This window comes from Harpia harpyja, chromosome 13, assembly GCF_026419915.1.
Source record: "Harpia harpyja isolate bHarHar1 chromosome 13, bHarHar1 primary haplotype, whole genome shotgun sequence".
Taxonomy (NCBI): Eukaryota; Metazoa; Chordata; class Aves; order Accipitriformes; family Accipitridae; genus Harpia; species Harpia harpyja.
This window is the reverse complement of record NC_068952.1, coordinates 36,046,918-36,063,771: the sequence shown is the minus strand read 5'-3', so window position 1 is coordinate 36,063,771 and position 16,854 is coordinate 36,046,918. Positions and strand designations below refer to the sequence as shown.

Sequence of the window (16,854 nt, the reverse complement as noted above, 5' to 3'; positions counted from 1 at the left end):
AAGTTTTTACTTTGTATTTTCAGAGTCCTGCATTTGATGCAACCAGTAGGCTGGAAATTATAGCTCAAGAAGATAAGACTAAATTACTGAAAGCTGCTTTTCTACAGTACTGCAGGTAGAAATTGCACTTAATTTTTGAGGCTTTGTTTGTTTGTTATTCTTGAAGGCACTCTGATATTTGAGTGAGAGATTGTCTTGGGAAAGATACACTTGTGCTGTGTTAAAGCTTTTTTAATGACACATGCACATCTTTATTAGGAAAGTGTTAGATACATCTTGAGCTAGTGAAGAAGTGATACATGCTAGAAAGGAGCAGGTTTCTATAATCTCAATGACTTTTTGGTTACTTTGCATAAACTCTGTGATGTTACATTACTGCCAGTGAAACAACTTTGAACTTTGTTGGTTTGACTTCTTTATTCTTTTAGTAAATGGTGTTTTGTTGTTAAAAAAACATTCTTTCCTTTTCTTTTTCATTTTTATTTGCATAGCTGTTTTCAGTAGTACTTTTGAATATATTTAATTACTATTTATGTGGACATGAAGAATAACTAGCATGGCAGATTCTGTGGCAAGATGATACCTTTTTTTAGACTGACTGATGTGGGGGGAGTGGGAATGGAAGGAAATACACTGTTCATCAAACTATCCTGATTAAAAGCAACCTGGCTGTTGGGGGGCAGGCAATGCCTCTGAAAGGTTTGATATTGAGATAAGTTATGTAAACAAAGGAGGAAGAGGAGAGCTAAGATAAACAGAGCTGTAGACTTAGATTAATTATATTTAGAGGGGATTGTTTTCAATATATATTTATTTAAAAAACAAAACAAACCAACCCACAAACCTCTTAGGACTAATCTCCTTAAAGAGTCTTAAAACTTGGAAAGCACAGATTTAAGATAACAGGAAGTAGGAGTGCTTTTGACATAGAGCTGCATGTGAGTTAGAAGATTATAAAGGAGATTAGGCACATAAAATAAAGGATACCAAAACAAGTTCTGTAAACATGCACAGATTTTAGAAAGAAAATCTGCATGTATTCACAAGTGGACATGTCAATAAACAGAACTGTTGCTGAAGATGGTCCTGAGGTGACTGAAGTAGCTAAGGTCTGAGAGCACAGATAACAAATATGAAAGTTGGTATCACTGAAGATGCGAACAAGGGGGTTGGAAACAGGGTCAGAAGAAAGTAGGAGGTAGTAAGGAAAACGGTGTGGAACAGTATGAAAGTTTAATGTTGTTTTGATGAAAATTTGGGTTGTATTTATGAAATGAGAAGAAATTAATAATACGATGTGTATAGTATTGATTCAGATTTTTTCCAGAAAAATAGTGTGGTAAAATGAATGGAGAAATTGTCCACAGAACAGATGTAGCAATGGCCTGTCCAGATAGCCAAGCAGTTGATGCAGAGCAAATAATGGAAGGTTGTTTAATAGAAGATTCAGTATATTCTAGTTTTTAAAAGTATAGTTTGCTTTAGTAAACCTTTGTGCAATTTCTGGATGCACTGATGGTTTTTATTTCAAGATATCTTGGTTATATAAACATTCAGACTGAAAGCCTCATGAAAAATTGAAGTATTTCCAAAAGCAGATGATATATTGGAATCACAGTATCCCTTCTCAGTCAGAATAGTATAATTTTTAGTCACAAAATCAAATCGGTGCTTTTTGTGAATATTGCGTACTTCTTACATAGAGTTCTTCAGTACAGCTTCATACATTGGAGGTTTAAGCATTTGGATTCTTGTTACTCTTTTACTTATTGACCCGAATAGAAGAGAGTTCTCTGAAATTATAGCAAATAAGAATAATGCATTATATTTGCTGAAGCATTTTCCTGAGAGCTTTTACTCTATTGCCATTTGTGGGAGTGATTACATGTACTCAAGAGAGGATTTTAATGCAAGGAATAGAAATTTGGTGACTTAGCTACCAGAGACATCCAGACTTAGCTCTGTATGATTAATCTTTTCTCTTAAATAACAGTGATAGGGATAATAAAATAAAAAGTGACTTGAATCCCTTCCTGGTTTGTACTTTTTTGTTTTATAGATTGTGCAGCCCCCTTGCTTTAAAAGAATCGGAATACCTTTTATCCATAGAATCGGAATACCTTTTATCCATAATTAGTTTAAAGATAGCCCAAACAGTGCTTGATGCGTATAATCTAAAGCACTTTACAAAAAGCATATCAGAAAATCCTACTAATTGAGTGTTCTTGTTCCTAGAATCCTATCTATTGTTTTTTTTCACATACTTTGTATTTCCTTTATTTCAGAAAAGATATAGTCAATGCACAAAGCATGGTAGTTGAGCTCTTTCCAAGTAATGCGGAGCTGGATTCTGATGCTGAACTGGATAGGGCAGTGACTCAGATCAGTGTGGACTTAATGGATGATTACCCTGCCTCTGATCCAAGATGGGCTGAATCTGTACCTGAAGGTAAACATAATGGTGTGGGGATTTTTTCTTGGGGTTTTGTTTTGGGGTTTTTTTGTGAAAAACTCTCTATAGTACTCTAGATAAAATTATAATTTAAGCTCTGCAAAAAAGGCACAGATGTCCCTTGCCCTTTTCCACCACTAGATATATTTCCAGAAAGGCTAAAAGATGCATCCTATGAGACCACCAGATAAACTTGCAGTCTACTGTGGTTAGTTCTTGACTTCATATAGTAAACACAAACAGCAAAGAAAACATTTCTGAGAAGGGTACTTTATACAAGGAGCAGGTGATGTCATTTTAGTGTTTCCTTGGATAGATCTAAATTATTTTCCACAAACAGATATGTTGAGAGAAAGAGTCTATTTGCTTATGCTTCGCCCTTTGTCAGTGTGGCTACACAGCTTCTGGGAGGCTTGGATCCTGGGTAGAGTGAGCTCGTATCTCTCTGGGGCATTGGTATTTATGTCTGCCTAAAAGAGGACTAGAGAAATTTATTTTGGAGTATTTGTTGTACATAAAGGATTAAAGCAGACGTGTTCTGAGGAAGACACTTCTTTGTTGACGCTCCCCTGTCTCTTATGCAGAGTGTTAATTTGAAACTGTCCCCAGGACCTCTAGGCAGCACTTGCCAGTTGCTGAGCAGAGACTTAGTTTGAAAATTCATGTGGTAAATAGTTACAGATGGATGATGCTTCCTGCTGTTGTTTCTGCGGGGCAGCCAGTTAGAAATTGTCAGGCATCAGGTCCTTAGTATTTTCTGGATCAATTTTATTTTTAGTTCGGCGGCTTATCTGCATTTATGCCTGGCTAAAGCAAGAAGTGAGAATTGATAGCTGCTTGGAAACAGTCTTGCTAATTTTGTTTGTAGTGATAGTTCTTCTGAGTTTTTGTATCTTGGTAGTCTTTTGGTTTAAAGCACACTTAGAATATACAAAAATTCTGAAATAGGAAAATAAGTTTGGCTCTGGAGAACTCTGCTGAGGTGAGATACTTGTGAGGTTACTCATGAAGAAGCTTCCATCATGCTTACTGACTCCTTTAAGGACCTGATTGTCAGGACCGAAATGTTAGCTGGCTTTTCAGATGCAACCTCATCTGAGGAAGAAGAAAAGTAGATCAGTGCTGTGCAACCACTTATGTTGTGCAGTGGAATTGTGCAGGCAACACAGAGTCAATTAGGTCTGAATGCCTGTTAACACTTTATTTTGTAGTAGCTGTGGTCTAGGGCATAATAAATTTAGCAATAGCTAGTCCACAATGAAGATAGAAGTTTGAATCTGAATCTCACTAAAACTTTAACAAGCTGGTGAGCTGCTATTTTAGCAGCATAATGAATTGAGTGCTTCAGAATGGTTGTATTGATCTAAAGATACTTTATTTCTTCTAAAGGCTTTACTTCAGCTATGATAGAGTTCAAAAGCCACATTAAAAATAGCATGGTAAGCAATACATAAATGTGTGTGCACATATTTAAAGTACCAGTGCGGTAACACTATAGAAATTTATAGAAATATGTTTACCTCGGAGGCAAAAAAAATAGTTATCAAAGAAATGAGGACATCAAGTGCTCTAATCTAAGATTTTTCTCTTTTTAGAAGCAGCTGGTTTCAGCAACACATCTCTCATTCTTCTTCATCAGCTAGAGGATAAGACAAAAGCACATTCCTTCTTCATTGAGTTTCTTCATCAGGTAAAATTTTCGTGTTCTTTTGGTACTAGCACACACAGTAGAGTATTATTTTGTCTTAAAGTAATTCTTCTAGAACATTGTTTAAAGTGCATGTGATGTTGGTTTTTTTTCTAATAAAAGGTTGGTGCATTTGAACGTCTGGGCAGTTTTCCAGTACGAGGGATGCCGATGGCAACTCGATTGTTGCTCTGTGAGCACGCAGAGAAACTAGCAGCAGCTATTGTTCTCAAGAATCACCACTCCAGGCTGCCTGATCTAGTGAATGCTGCTATACTGATCGCATTAAACAAAAGGGAGTGTGACATTCCACCAAGTCTTACGCCTGCAGATGTGTTCTTTCGAGAGGTAAGAAACCTGTTATTTCTGAATCACTGTATAGTATCGCATGTAGTAAAAGTTGCAATGCTTTAATGTATACTTTGAAATTTTTCCCTTTAAAAATCAATTCAACTTTACACAGTTTCTCTTTAAGTAGGGATAGTGTGGTAGTATTTTCCTCACTTTAGTGTACATACTATTTATGTCTGCAGCTGGAACATGAATTCTGACAAATTTCATGTAGCAGAAATAAAGTTGTTATGATTTCCAACTAACCAACATGGATGAGCAATGAAAGAGACAAGTGAAATGCTCTGGCACACCAGAAAACGTGTGCTAAATTATCATTGTTAAGGGGTGAATTGCAGAATATGAAGCTTTCCAGATAGGAGGGCTGCTTTGATGAGCTGTCCTGGATGGAATTGTATCAATTCAGTCTTTCATAATTTTTTGTCCTCTCTAACTTTAGTGCATCTAAGCTAGTTCTCAGTTTATGCTGCATTCCAGTCAAGCACCCAGTCTTTCTTTCTTTCTTCCTTCTTGAGAAGAACTATGCACAAAACATTTATTCTTAGGAATTTTTTTCCTGTAGAGGACAGTAGTTGCTAATGGAGAAAAATAAATATAAAAGACAATAGAAATAATTGTCTACTATTTTAAAGCAGGTATGTTATCCAGTATACTTTATCTAACAAAGGTTCTACTGCCAAATGTTTCAGAAGGTGGAGGAATATGCTTAATGAATGTTTATGGGGTTGCCTTCAAAAGTGAGATTTCCGCCCCCCCCGCCCCCCAACCCCCCCAAGATTTAAGTCCAGAAAGAAGGCAATTCTTGTATTCTAAGAATTGTATGAACCATAAGCTGGTGATATCATATCCATTTAGGTAGTTGACACCTTTTAATATTTTTGGTTATTGATGTGGTTTCTACTAGCATTTGTTTATTTTTCTATATAACTCTGTCGTAGTTTAACCCCAGCCAGCAACTAAGCACCATGCAGCCACTCACTCGCTTCCCCCCCACCCAGTGGGATGGGGGAGAGAATCAGGGGGGAAAAAAAAAAAAAGTAAAACTTGTGGGTTGAGATAAGAACGGTTTAATAGAACAGAGAGGAAGAAACTAATAATGATAATAATAAAATGACAATAATAATAAAAGGATTGGAATATACAAAGCAAGTGATGCACAATGCAGTTGCTCACCACTTGCCGACCTATGCCCAGTTAGTTCCTGACCAGCGATCTGCCCCCCACCCCCCTGCCCCAGGCCAACTCTCCCCCAGTTTATATACTGGGCATGACATCCCATGGTATGGAATACCCCTCTGGCCAGTTTGGGTCAGCTGTCCTGGCTGTGTCCCCTCCCAACAACTTGTGCCCCTCCAGCCTTCTTGCTGGCTGGGCATGAGAAGCTGAAAAATCCTTGACTTGGTCTAAATGCTACTTAGCAACAACTGAAAACATAAGTGTGTTATCAACCTTCTTCTGGTAGTGAACCCAAAACATAGCACTCTACCAGCTACTAGAAAGAAAATCGACTCTATCCCAGCCAAAACCCTGACAAACTCTCATAACTTGGCTTTCATGTATCAGCTGGTAATGGATATGTTTGTGTTTAGTGCAATTTTTCTTTCTATCTTTAAGGTGTCCCAGATAGATTCCATCTTTGAATGCTTACTAGAAGAAGAGGAACAAATCCTGAAAGATATGCCTATTGAATCAATTGAGTGGGCCCAGATAGTTGTCAATGTGAACAACATCATTAAGGTATAGAACTGCATTAACTAAAATGTTTGTGGGAGGGGAAGGTAAATCTTGAAGAGCAATCAACAAGTTGAGTGCAGCACATCTGAGTTACTGACACAAGAACAAAAGTGAATGCACTTTTCACATGTACAGATATATTAGGAAGGAAAAGATGGTCTCGTGGAATTAGGGGCATTCCTCTTCCTCCTGAGCCACTGCTAAAGAGAGTTTGAGAAGTTGCAGCATTGTTAGAAGTTGTGAAAGCGTGAGCATGTAGCAAAGAGCGAAGAGCTTGTGCTGGAGCACTGAGGTGTCTTGCTCATTCAGTATGTGCTCTTCTGCACAACTGAGAAAGTGATGTAGAAAGAAGGGGATATTAAAAGAACATTTTGGAATTGTAAAAGACAACGTCTTTTATGGTCTGTGTATATGCAGGTAGACTTTAAAAAATACTTGCCTTTAAATAGGACATGCTACAAGCTGCCTGTCAGTATCGTCAATCGAAAGCTGCTTTATATAAAACAGGAGAGCTTCCAGAAAGAGAACCTGAATATATTCCATGGACAGGTGAGAAATTATTATTACTTAGTTTATTAATAAACTATCCTAAACAAAAAGTACTTTTCATGAGTTTCAGAACACATTAATTTCAATCTGAATGTTAAACTTGCTGTTAAATGCTGCTACAAGGCTGTCAGTAAGAATAGGAAAAGCTAAAGGTTTCATTTGGGGAATGAACCAATGAACATTTATTTTGTCCAGTATTGATGATAATTCTTTAAAACTTGCATTGCAGATTTGACTACAAACCCAAAGTTTGGGAAACAACGCTAATTTTTTGTTGTTGTTTTGTTTTGTGTGCACTGGTTCTGGTTGGCAGACCTATGGGATATGTAACATTAAAATGAATCATAAAAGGTGATCTATAACTTTTTTAAAAGAATTGATGATTCTCCACTTCCTTAAGTGTGTTTTGTTTTGATGGTTTAATAACATGAAAAACTATCAGTACAAATGTTTGCAGAAGCAAGCACTTTCCAGTTGATGCTTAAGCTTCCTTGTGGCCTCTACATGTAAAACACACTTGTTTAGTGCTCCCAAGATAAAAATCTTTTGAAAAGCAGGACCCACGCAAGCTATTTTGGTGTGTTTATATCTTGATGACTACATCCAAGTATTTAAATCAGGTTAACAGAATTTGCTTTTTCCTCATGTGTATTCTCTACTTTGCTTACAGATCATGCAAGTGATTCTTTTCTTCTGAAACATAGCTGGTATTGATAGTTGACATTGTAGATCTGTGTTGTTCAGGGGGTGGTTCTATTTCTGTTCTTTTTTGTTTACTACATTTTGGCCAAATTTAATATGTAAAGGTAGATGGGAGTATGTGTTTGGTTTGTTTGGGGTTTTTTTTATAATATTGCTTTGATTTTTAAAATTAAAATGTTTATTAGCTTTTTTCTTTCTATTGTTTTTTCCTTATACATAGTAATGTTTTTGTTATACTTCAGCATAGATTCCTGTGTTGATAGGGTTATTGTTTTCTGTGTTGTTTTCCCAAGCATCTAGTGGCCTTCGTACAGCAATAATACGTCAGCATGGAATCATTCTGAAGATGGTGTATCCCCAAGTGGACAGTAACCTCCGTAGCATTGTGGCTGAACAGTTGGTGGCACTACTGGATTGTTTTCTAGATGGCTATGTTTCTCAGCTGAAATCTGTGGACCGCCCTGCTGATCAAGAGCGATACAGCAGTCTGGAAATGGAGTATGTGCAGAAAAGATCAGAACTCTTGTCTCCTCTCCGTAAGTAGTGTCTGTTTTCCTTAATGCAAGGATTAAATGTTCCATTTGATGAGGAAATTATTTAAATCTGATAGAGTAAATGGTATCTGTGTATGAATTCTATTTGTTCTACATGTTTGCCTTCAGAGTATAAACGACTGGTTTTAAGATTTAATGAGATATTTGCAAAATAAAACCAGATTACAGAATTGCATCCAGGACTGCATCCATGCCCATACCTGTAATAAGACACGTTGCTGCTTGAAGTTTTTTCTCTTGCTAACTTGTTACATTTTTCTGGCAGGAATTTATCTTGTGCCACTTGGCTGAAAATAACTTATAAATGGATTTCTAAATGTTTATATTGTTGCAAGTTGACATAAACTTACCTGCCTGAAAGCTTGTTTAGTGTTTATCAGGGAAAAGTTACTTTTTGAATCTTGATTATTTAATAATCAAACCTGTTGTTTAACCTGTCAGATGTGGTCACGTCTTTAATGAGTACTTGACAGCAAAGCCCCCTTTTGAAGTGGAAATAACTTGGAGTAAATACATTTTAGTAACTTTATAAAGTTTAATTTTTTTTAGATGAAAAATGAATTATATAAATAGAACAATCTAATAATCACTGCTTCCTAACATTCTTAAATATTCTTAAGAAGAGTCTCTTAAACTATCATTCTCAGTGTTACTGACATTCCTGGGCTCTGTTAGCTTGTAAATGCATTTGATATCATTATGTTCAATCTAAACTTCATATTTCCTTACAAACAAAATTGAGTAGTCTAACAACTTTTATGTATTTAACTGAACCTGAGTTTAAATAATATATTTTTAATACAAACCCCGTTGTCTTTACTTGTTCTATTTTTTTATCAAAAGCCTTTGCCTGCTGCTTTTTTTCACTTTGTGTAATTAAATGGCTATTATTACAGATACTAAGTCATGCGTTGAATCTTCCCCCCTGTCCCCCCCAGCACAAATAGCAGATGATACCAACTTTCAGAGAAAATAGGATATATACTGGCCATTTAGTATTCTAAACTTCTCTTCTTCCCTCTTGTGTTGGAGGGACAGAGGTGGTAGGTATGTGAACTTGTACATGCACAGGATATGTATGCAGTAGGTGAATGTTTCTTTGGGAATGTGTAAGTATCTCCTTGATGTGAACACTTGAAAGTTGTTTTCATTTTTCTGGTCTCTGCCCTCGGTCATCCCCTTGTGGTCAAAGATGAGCTTGTTTGATATAAAGTCTTTTTCTTGGTTACTTAGTTTCCCTGGGACAGTATCAGATGGCAGCTGCTTTAGCAGAGAAGTACTGTGACTTTGATATCCTGGTGCAAATGTGTGAGCAGACAGACAACCAGGCCAGATTACAGCGTTACATGAGTCAGTTTGCAGATCAGGTAAGTCTTTTATCTTTTTCTTTTAGATAGTGTTTTATAATACAATATAATGCAAATATAATTTGCACCTGAAATGTTGCAAAAGTTCTGATTTCTTTTGGGGCTTGCTTTTTCTGTTTTTTTTAATGCACATGTATTTACATATACGTACAGGGGTAATGTGGAAAATTGAAGTCAACATTCACTGTGCAGAACTCAATTGAGTATTTTACCCTGACCCTGCAAAGCAAGTCAGCAGAAATATGGGTGCTAGCTGTATGGACAGTGACTTTTCACAGGACCTTTTTTGTGCCTCAGACACATTGTCTCACTCTTAACAGCTTTCAGCTTTTTGTGACTTGTTCACTGAGGTGCTGTAGTCAGTGTACTGCTGTTTTATTAAACTAATATAATAGAAATTTAAGGATAATTTCCAAAAGAGAAGATGAGATTGTTAAATGTGTAAACAGAAAAGTAGTTAAGAAGAGTAGGAAGGTAGGGGTCTTGCTGTGGTCTTTTTTGTTGTCCTGCTAGGTACTTGTTGGACAATTTTTCCAATGTCAGTTAAAACCTGGTGTAAAAACTTTTAAGTGTGCTAAAAAATTGCAAAGCTTAAGGAAAAGGCAGTAGAGACTACTTGAAGTGAGGGGGACTGGGACAAAAGTTTCCTAATTTGAGAGTTGATGAGATCAATTTGTTTAGCTTTCCACAACAACTACGGAAAGAGAAATCCTGCAGTCTACAGGTTTCCTAATAAAGAGAGTACAGAAAGGTTGTTTTAATAAGAAAAAGCAAAAGTATCAGTAACGGACAGAAATTATAGTAAACGTTTTTAATAGTGAGGCTTAAATACTCACTGCCAAAGAAGGGGATAAATTATCTTTTTTTTTTTTCTTTCTTCTTTACATGCTTTATTTTAAAGGAAAAATGGAACACTTTCTGAAAAGAAGTTACTGTGGCAAATGTAGAGCTGAATAGATCAAGTCTAATGGATAGAATATCAGACCAGTGGCCTCTTTAAACTTTATTTTTTAAATTGTTAATGCAATTAAAATTTAGCATTATTGTAAATTACTCTGAAAAGACTAAATTAAATCTCAAACACAAATCCTGATTAGTTATTTCACCTCGAAGTTTTTGAGGATAGTTTTGTTGTTTTGTTTTGTTTTTAAATACATTGTTTTTTAACAATGACAGAGAAGTAAGGTTGTACATTCACTTGGAGATAGGAGGGAATGTTTCAAAAACAGTGACAGTGGAAGTAAACATATATGAAAGGAAATAGTAAGCACAGAGTTCTGAGGGGGGGCAAAGGAACAAGTGAAAAAATAAGACTAGAACTGTGACTGATGCAAAATCTGTTTCCATTCTTGTGGGTTAACATGAAGAATTTACATTTGGCACTTCCTTCACTTCCATTGAAGGATGCTGTGTCTATCAGCATCTGTTGCAGAGTAGCTCATGAATTCTTTAAACACTGTTTCTATCAGGACTCTTAAGTTTTTTCATCAACACTATATTTTTGTGTGTGTGTGTCTTGTTTTGTTAAGCAGGTTCTTACCATGTTCTTCCCAATTGTATTTTATGAAGCATTTTGCCTTAGAAGACAAATAAAATATTTAAATGTAACTTTTAAAATGTATTCGTATTCCTGTTATCTTCAGAATTTTTCAGATTTCCTGTTTCGCTGGTATCTAGAAAAAGGAAAGCGAGGGAAGCTGTTGTCTCAGCCTATTGCTCAGCACGGACAGCTGGCCAATTTCTTGCAAGCTCACGAGCATCTGAGCTGGTTACATGAAATCAATAGTCAGGATTTGCAAAAGGTAGAGTTTCTTAAATACAACCAAACTGAAATATCACATGTTAAACAGGTCAAGTACATATTCAAGTAGGCAAATAATCTAGTTATGACTCTTCTTCATCAAAAGACGGCTTATCTAGATGAGTTAGGGGAGAGATGACAGAGATTATTAATGGAGTACCAATAGCCTCCCTCCAGGCACCATCTGGTATATCATATAAGCCACTGCACCATGTAATGGAAATTAGGGCTGCTTTTCATCCCTTGTGGTGACTAATATTTTTATCAAGGAAGTTTTGTTTGGCTATGTGATCACTACTTTGATGGAATTGGGGGTGTACAGTGAATATCAATAACATTATCAGATTATCCAGCGAGGGAAAAACTGAAACTTGTATTTCAAGAGTAACTATTTAAAGCAAAGGAATTTGGAGGTATCACAAAAGTAAAAAAGGTATTGATTACTTTAATACTTACTTGCATAGTTTAAAAGTGTTGGGTTTTTTTTAATAGCAGATGTGCATGTGGATAGATTAATGTGACATTGTTTTTAAACTTGATCCTTTGTTGCCTTGTAGGCTGTCCAGTTATTCTTTCCCCACTTCCAGGTGGTCAGTCTTTCCTTCCTTCTGCAAGACTTATGAATGTATTTCACTTTAGCAAATCAACTATTTCTAAACAAAAATAGCTTCTTTCAGTCCATGTGCACATTTATTAAGCATGCAGAGCATGGAAACATGTACCCTATTGCAAATTATAAGTTGATAATACTGTATGCGCCTTAAAAAAAAAAAAAACACCACCAAAATGCAAAACAAAACAAAAACCAACAACAAAAAACCCCACCCTGAGAATATTGTAATATTCTGTTTGTGTCAACTGAGGTTTTCTCTGTTATAGCAAAGCACTATGAAGAGGGGGCAAGGACTCTAAAATATGCAAGTAATTCAGTCTGGATAGTTTATTTCTGAGCACTTACTCAGAAATAACTTTCTATTCCTTTGTCTGATAGACAAATAAATTCTCACCTATATGTTTGGTTACTGCAGCAGTTATACATACAATTCTGTTTTTTCAAATTCCTGAATTAACAAGTAAATCAAACTGCACGTGCAACTGTTCTGTCAAAGCATACTTGCCTGGCTTTTATGGCAAAGCCACCTTGTCTTGAATATCTTGAATAAGATCCCAGAGGTATAATATGCGAAGTTGCAGTTCTTCCTTGATCATAAAATAGTTTTTCCTGATTAGTACTGGAAAGATTTTTTTTTATATAATTGGAGTAAAGATCTGTGTCTCTTCCTGAAGAGTGTAATGCAAAGTTGTAATGAGCAAGTTGTACGACTTTTAAAAATAAGGGTTATAGTATTACAAATGATAAATAGCTGTGAGACTGCAGTTCAGATTAAATCCTTATCTGTTAACCTTCTGATATTAACTTATAAAACTGATTTCTAATATCTTTATTAATTTCAGGCTCACAGAACGTTGCAGACTTTAGCAAATATGGAGACCCGATATTTTGCAAAGAAGAAAACACTACTTGGCTTGAGCAAATTAGCTGCACTGGCATCTGACTTCTCAGAAGACATACTGCAAGAGAAAATAGAAGGTAAGAAATAAAAACAGAGCAAATGAAGAATAACTTCATTAGTCTATTGGATTAGAATCATGTTAATTTTGCAGATTGTTAATTTGTTAGGTTGAGGGCTCTAAGTTAATGTGGTAAGGATAAATGGGCAGATGATTTTGCTCATTGCAGGAACGGTAAGGAAGATGGTGTGAGGCAGTAACCTCAGTGTTCACTTTCACCTGTGAGTTAGGACTACGAGCATGGGAAATTTGTACTTTTTCACTTCTTCTAATAACACGCAAAATATTGGCATACATAACAAGCTGCACAGTATTTTGAGATGTCATAGACAGTTCTGAAGTGGCTGAAACTTGTAAACCATTCTCACTGAATGTGTTTTCATGAAGCTGCATTTTATATTTCAGGTGCAAGGTAAAAATGATTTAATTTCATAAAGTCTGTTTATTGAATGGCTCTCAATTCTGAATTCTTCTCAAGTCCTGAGACTCTTAGGCTGTACAAGGAACTCCAGTAACTGTGCTGTATTGTAATAATATACCTGCAAATATATACATTTGTGATCAAGAAGTGCTTTCTCAGCATCTTGCTCTGTATCTAGAAAGGTTACAGTGACAGTGTTTCATTATGCTCTAACTGAAAGGATGTTAATGGGTAAAGTAGGAATACCTATTCTGCTTTTTTACCAAATGCAACGGTTCCACTGCTCTGCCATTCCTATCACTTTGGAAAATATCCTTTTCCCGATACTGTTTGTGTAGCACGTGGTTCTGTGCGTTTGTGAAAAAGCAGTTCTACACTAATAGTTAAGCTGGTACTGGCCACCAGGGGGAAGCTTTGAGATACTACTCAAGGTTACTACTCAAGCTTACTTCTATTTATCTGCGAGTTTATCTGTGTATGTTATGTACAATTCTTAAAAGAAATCCTGTTGAAAAAGCCCAGGGATAATTATGATAACTAAGTAGCCTTTACAAATTATTTTTAGTTTGTAATAATAATATGTTATCTGCCTTTTAAATTGTAAAACATTGCATGAAATCTTAAATTTTCCATTTGTTTTTCTCACCACTGTGGGGGAAAAAAAAAAGCCTATGCTGATGTGAAGAATCTCATCTTTAAATAGGAAAACTGTAGAAAAATGAGGAAATCAAAGCTTTATTTCAGTAGACTAATGTACTCTCAAAATTTGGTCTGGACGTTGGTACACGTTTCTATATTGACACATGACATAGCTTTTAAAACTATGCTCTTTGTTTATCAGTTTCCTATTGATAAAGAAAGAACAATTATTTCCACCACATTTTGCATATCCATTTAAACAGATAAAGTGCTCCTTAGAATTATTTTCCCCTTTCTACCATGCAATGGAACTGGGTGGGCAGGGCAGGGTTCACATAGTGTGGCTGAAATTATTCCATTTTGATTGTTTCAGCCTAATAAGTTTCTAACCCTGAAGCAGATCATACTGGAAAATAAAACAATCAAAAATTGAATAATTCATGAGATGGAGCAGGTCCATGACACAGGTCTTCAGCCAAAAGGTAGCTCCTAAAATTGCAAGCAACTTTGCTGCATAGTGCAACAGCCTCCCTCCAATCCCTCCATTTTGTGGTTTTGAGAAAAAAAGAAGAGTTATCAGTCTGCATTATGCAGGGAACCTGAGTGGAAAGTAAGAACTAGTTCACCAGGATGGTAATACCAAAGTGGAAATATTTCTGTGCTTTAGGAACATAGATGAGTGTCCAAATAGAATGCTTCATAACAAACACTTGTAGACCTGAATAATATTGTGACTTGACAGTTACTACTCTGCCATAATAACATGAAACATTCATTTCCTTAAATGACTACAAGAAATATCAGAACAGGAACGCTTTCTGTTACATCAGGAGACACTTCCTGAACAATTACTGGCAGAAAAACAGTTGAACCTCAATGATATGCCAGTGTTGTCTGCATCTCAGCTCATTGATGTAAGTATCTCGTGTTTTCTTCATTACACAGGTAAAGTTCCAGTATGTTTTCTGCCTCTGTGTGATAAAATAAATGAGAAGATCACAGCTGTCTTTATCCCTTAAATGACTTCCTAGGCACCTAAAGATCTGATATATGATGAATTGGTTTATGTTTGCTTAGTTTCTACCAGCACCAAACTTCAGAATGCTGCTTTTCATTCAAATTTCTTCCTGTTGAATGTGTGCTTTAGAATGCTGCTAGGAGAAAAAGCAAATCAAATCAGTGCTAGAAGTTGATTTACTGGTCTAAGCCAGTTTTTGAATCTGAGACAATTTCTACCTTCTGTTACATTCTCAGTAGGGCAGAACTTGGAAGGCAGAAGGACCAAAGAATTCCACCTTAGTGGAGAAGGATGCTGCTATCTAGAAAAAGAAAAGGCTAGAAGCAGGAAGAGGCTTTTGGTCACCTATTGCAAAGAGGCACCCAAAGTCTCTCTACTTTTTTTTCCTTTTTCAAAAACAAAAAAAACCCCAACCCATACCAAAACAAAAACATGAACTGTTCCAGTACTGGGATCACTAATAGCGTTGAGTCCTTTTCCGCACCCTTTTCTGGTGTTAGCCAGTAACCAGTAGCCTTACTGTTTCTGCCTTGTTGGCAGCATATTTTTACCATCCAGTGATGCATACAAAAAATATTCAATGAGTAACAACAATACATTTTAAGACAAATCAGGTCCTGTCTGGTTGTCAGTTTTGCAACTCCTTACTTTTCTGTAATCTTGTGGAAAATCAAAAGCTGATAGTGTGCTTGTTTACATTCTCCACAATTTCTTAGAGTAATGCTCATAGCAGATTCTGAAGTCATTACCTGTATCTTTAAGTGAGGCTATTTGTGGGATTAGGGAAGAGTAGGAAGTGTCACTCATGACTTGGCAAGCACTGGCACCATGACAGTTTTCCTTCTGAATTGTCTCGATTGTCAAACCAATGTTCATGCTTGCTACTTGCAATGCGAGAATGAAACTTGGAAAGTGTAAATAAAAAGAGCATTAATGTTAATTTTCCTTTGAAGTACTAATTTAGAATTGGGAGGCGGGAGGGGATGAAATATTGATAGCAAACTCATCTGTTTTTAAAAGGTGAAAGGCAGTACGTGTGCTTAAGTATTGCTTTCAGCTTAATTACTGAAATAATTCTGAGATCTTATTTGTGGAGCTGAGCTCTGGCTACAATAGTCCAGGAATGTTACAGCCTTAAATGGCATTTAAATTTGAAACCTAGCAGCCTTATATCCAATATCATTTGTCCACAGACCATTGTCATGTAGGTGGAATGCTGCTCTAAAACCTTAAGTATATTCCTTACTATAAAAATACTTGCAGTTGAATCAAGACATATTTTCATGAGAAGGTCATGTAAGTGGAAAATACATGGTGGTCTTCCCACAATGAGTTGTCCGTGATATCAGTTACATTAGTTCGTAGGCTAAAAATAATTTTCTACGTTAATCTCTCATATCATAGATGTACATATGTGATGAGAACAGAAGGGCCAATGAGTATGACTTCAAGAAAGCACTTGATCTGCTGGAATATATTGATGAGGTAGGAAAAGTTTTTGAAGGATTTCTAACCCAGACACTTTTTTTATTTATTATTATTTAAGCTAGGATGATGCATCTGTAGTTAGTTAACATATTAGCTTAGTGTATGGTAATTAAAAATAACCCCTGATGTGGTTTTTTTTCAGTTTGTTTTTAAGTCACTGGAGACTTACTGCCAAATGTGGTTTAGATAAGTTAGATAAGAAAAATGACACTCCTCATCTTCACTTCCCATTTATAGTCTATGGTTTCTTTTTTAGAGCCTTGCTTCCCTACAGGCTTTCTCCAAACAGGACAAGATCATCTTTTTTCAGTAGTTTAGTTCTTGTATCTTTCCTATTGGCAGTTTCTCCGATTGTCATGAGATAAGGTGGGATAGTCACCAGCTTTTTAACATGTAAATAGCATTGAACCACAGATTTGCTGTCTGCTTTCTCACTGCATCTCATTCTATGAGCTAGTATCTTGTCAGGAGTAACTTTCGCTAAGCATGAATAAATCAACTTCTGAGGAGCATCAAACC

At 36.1% G+C, this 16,854-nt stretch overlaps 1 protein-coding gene across 1 annotated transcript in view; it reads left to right on the top strand.

Moving 5' to 3' along the window:
* The window catches only part of NUP133 (nucleoporin 133), a 37,650-nt gene that overhangs the window by 15,317 nt on the left and 5,479 nt on the right, over nt 1-16,854 (top strand). Inside the window, exons 12-23 of the mRNA XM_052805715.1 lie at nt 24-115; nt 2,286-2,449; nt 4,048-4,142; nt 4,263-4,487; nt 6,105-6,227; nt 6,674-6,773; nt 7,769-8,011; nt 9,263-9,396; nt 11,040-11,198; nt 12,653-12,788; nt 14,625-14,743; nt 16,252-16,332. Coding sequence (XP_052661675.1) covers nt 24-115; nt 2,286-2,449; nt 4,048-4,142; nt 4,263-4,487; nt 6,105-6,227; nt 6,674-6,773; nt 7,769-8,011; nt 9,263-9,396; nt 11,040-11,198; nt 12,653-12,788; nt 14,625-14,743; nt 16,252-16,332 — 1,671 coding nt within the window. The remainder of the gene's footprint in view (nt 1-23; nt 116-2,285; nt 2,450-4,047; nt 4,143-4,262; nt 4,488-6,104; nt 6,228-6,673; nt 6,774-7,768; nt 8,012-9,262; nt 9,397-11,039; nt 11,199-12,652; nt 12,789-14,624; nt 14,744-16,251; nt 16,333-16,854) is intronic.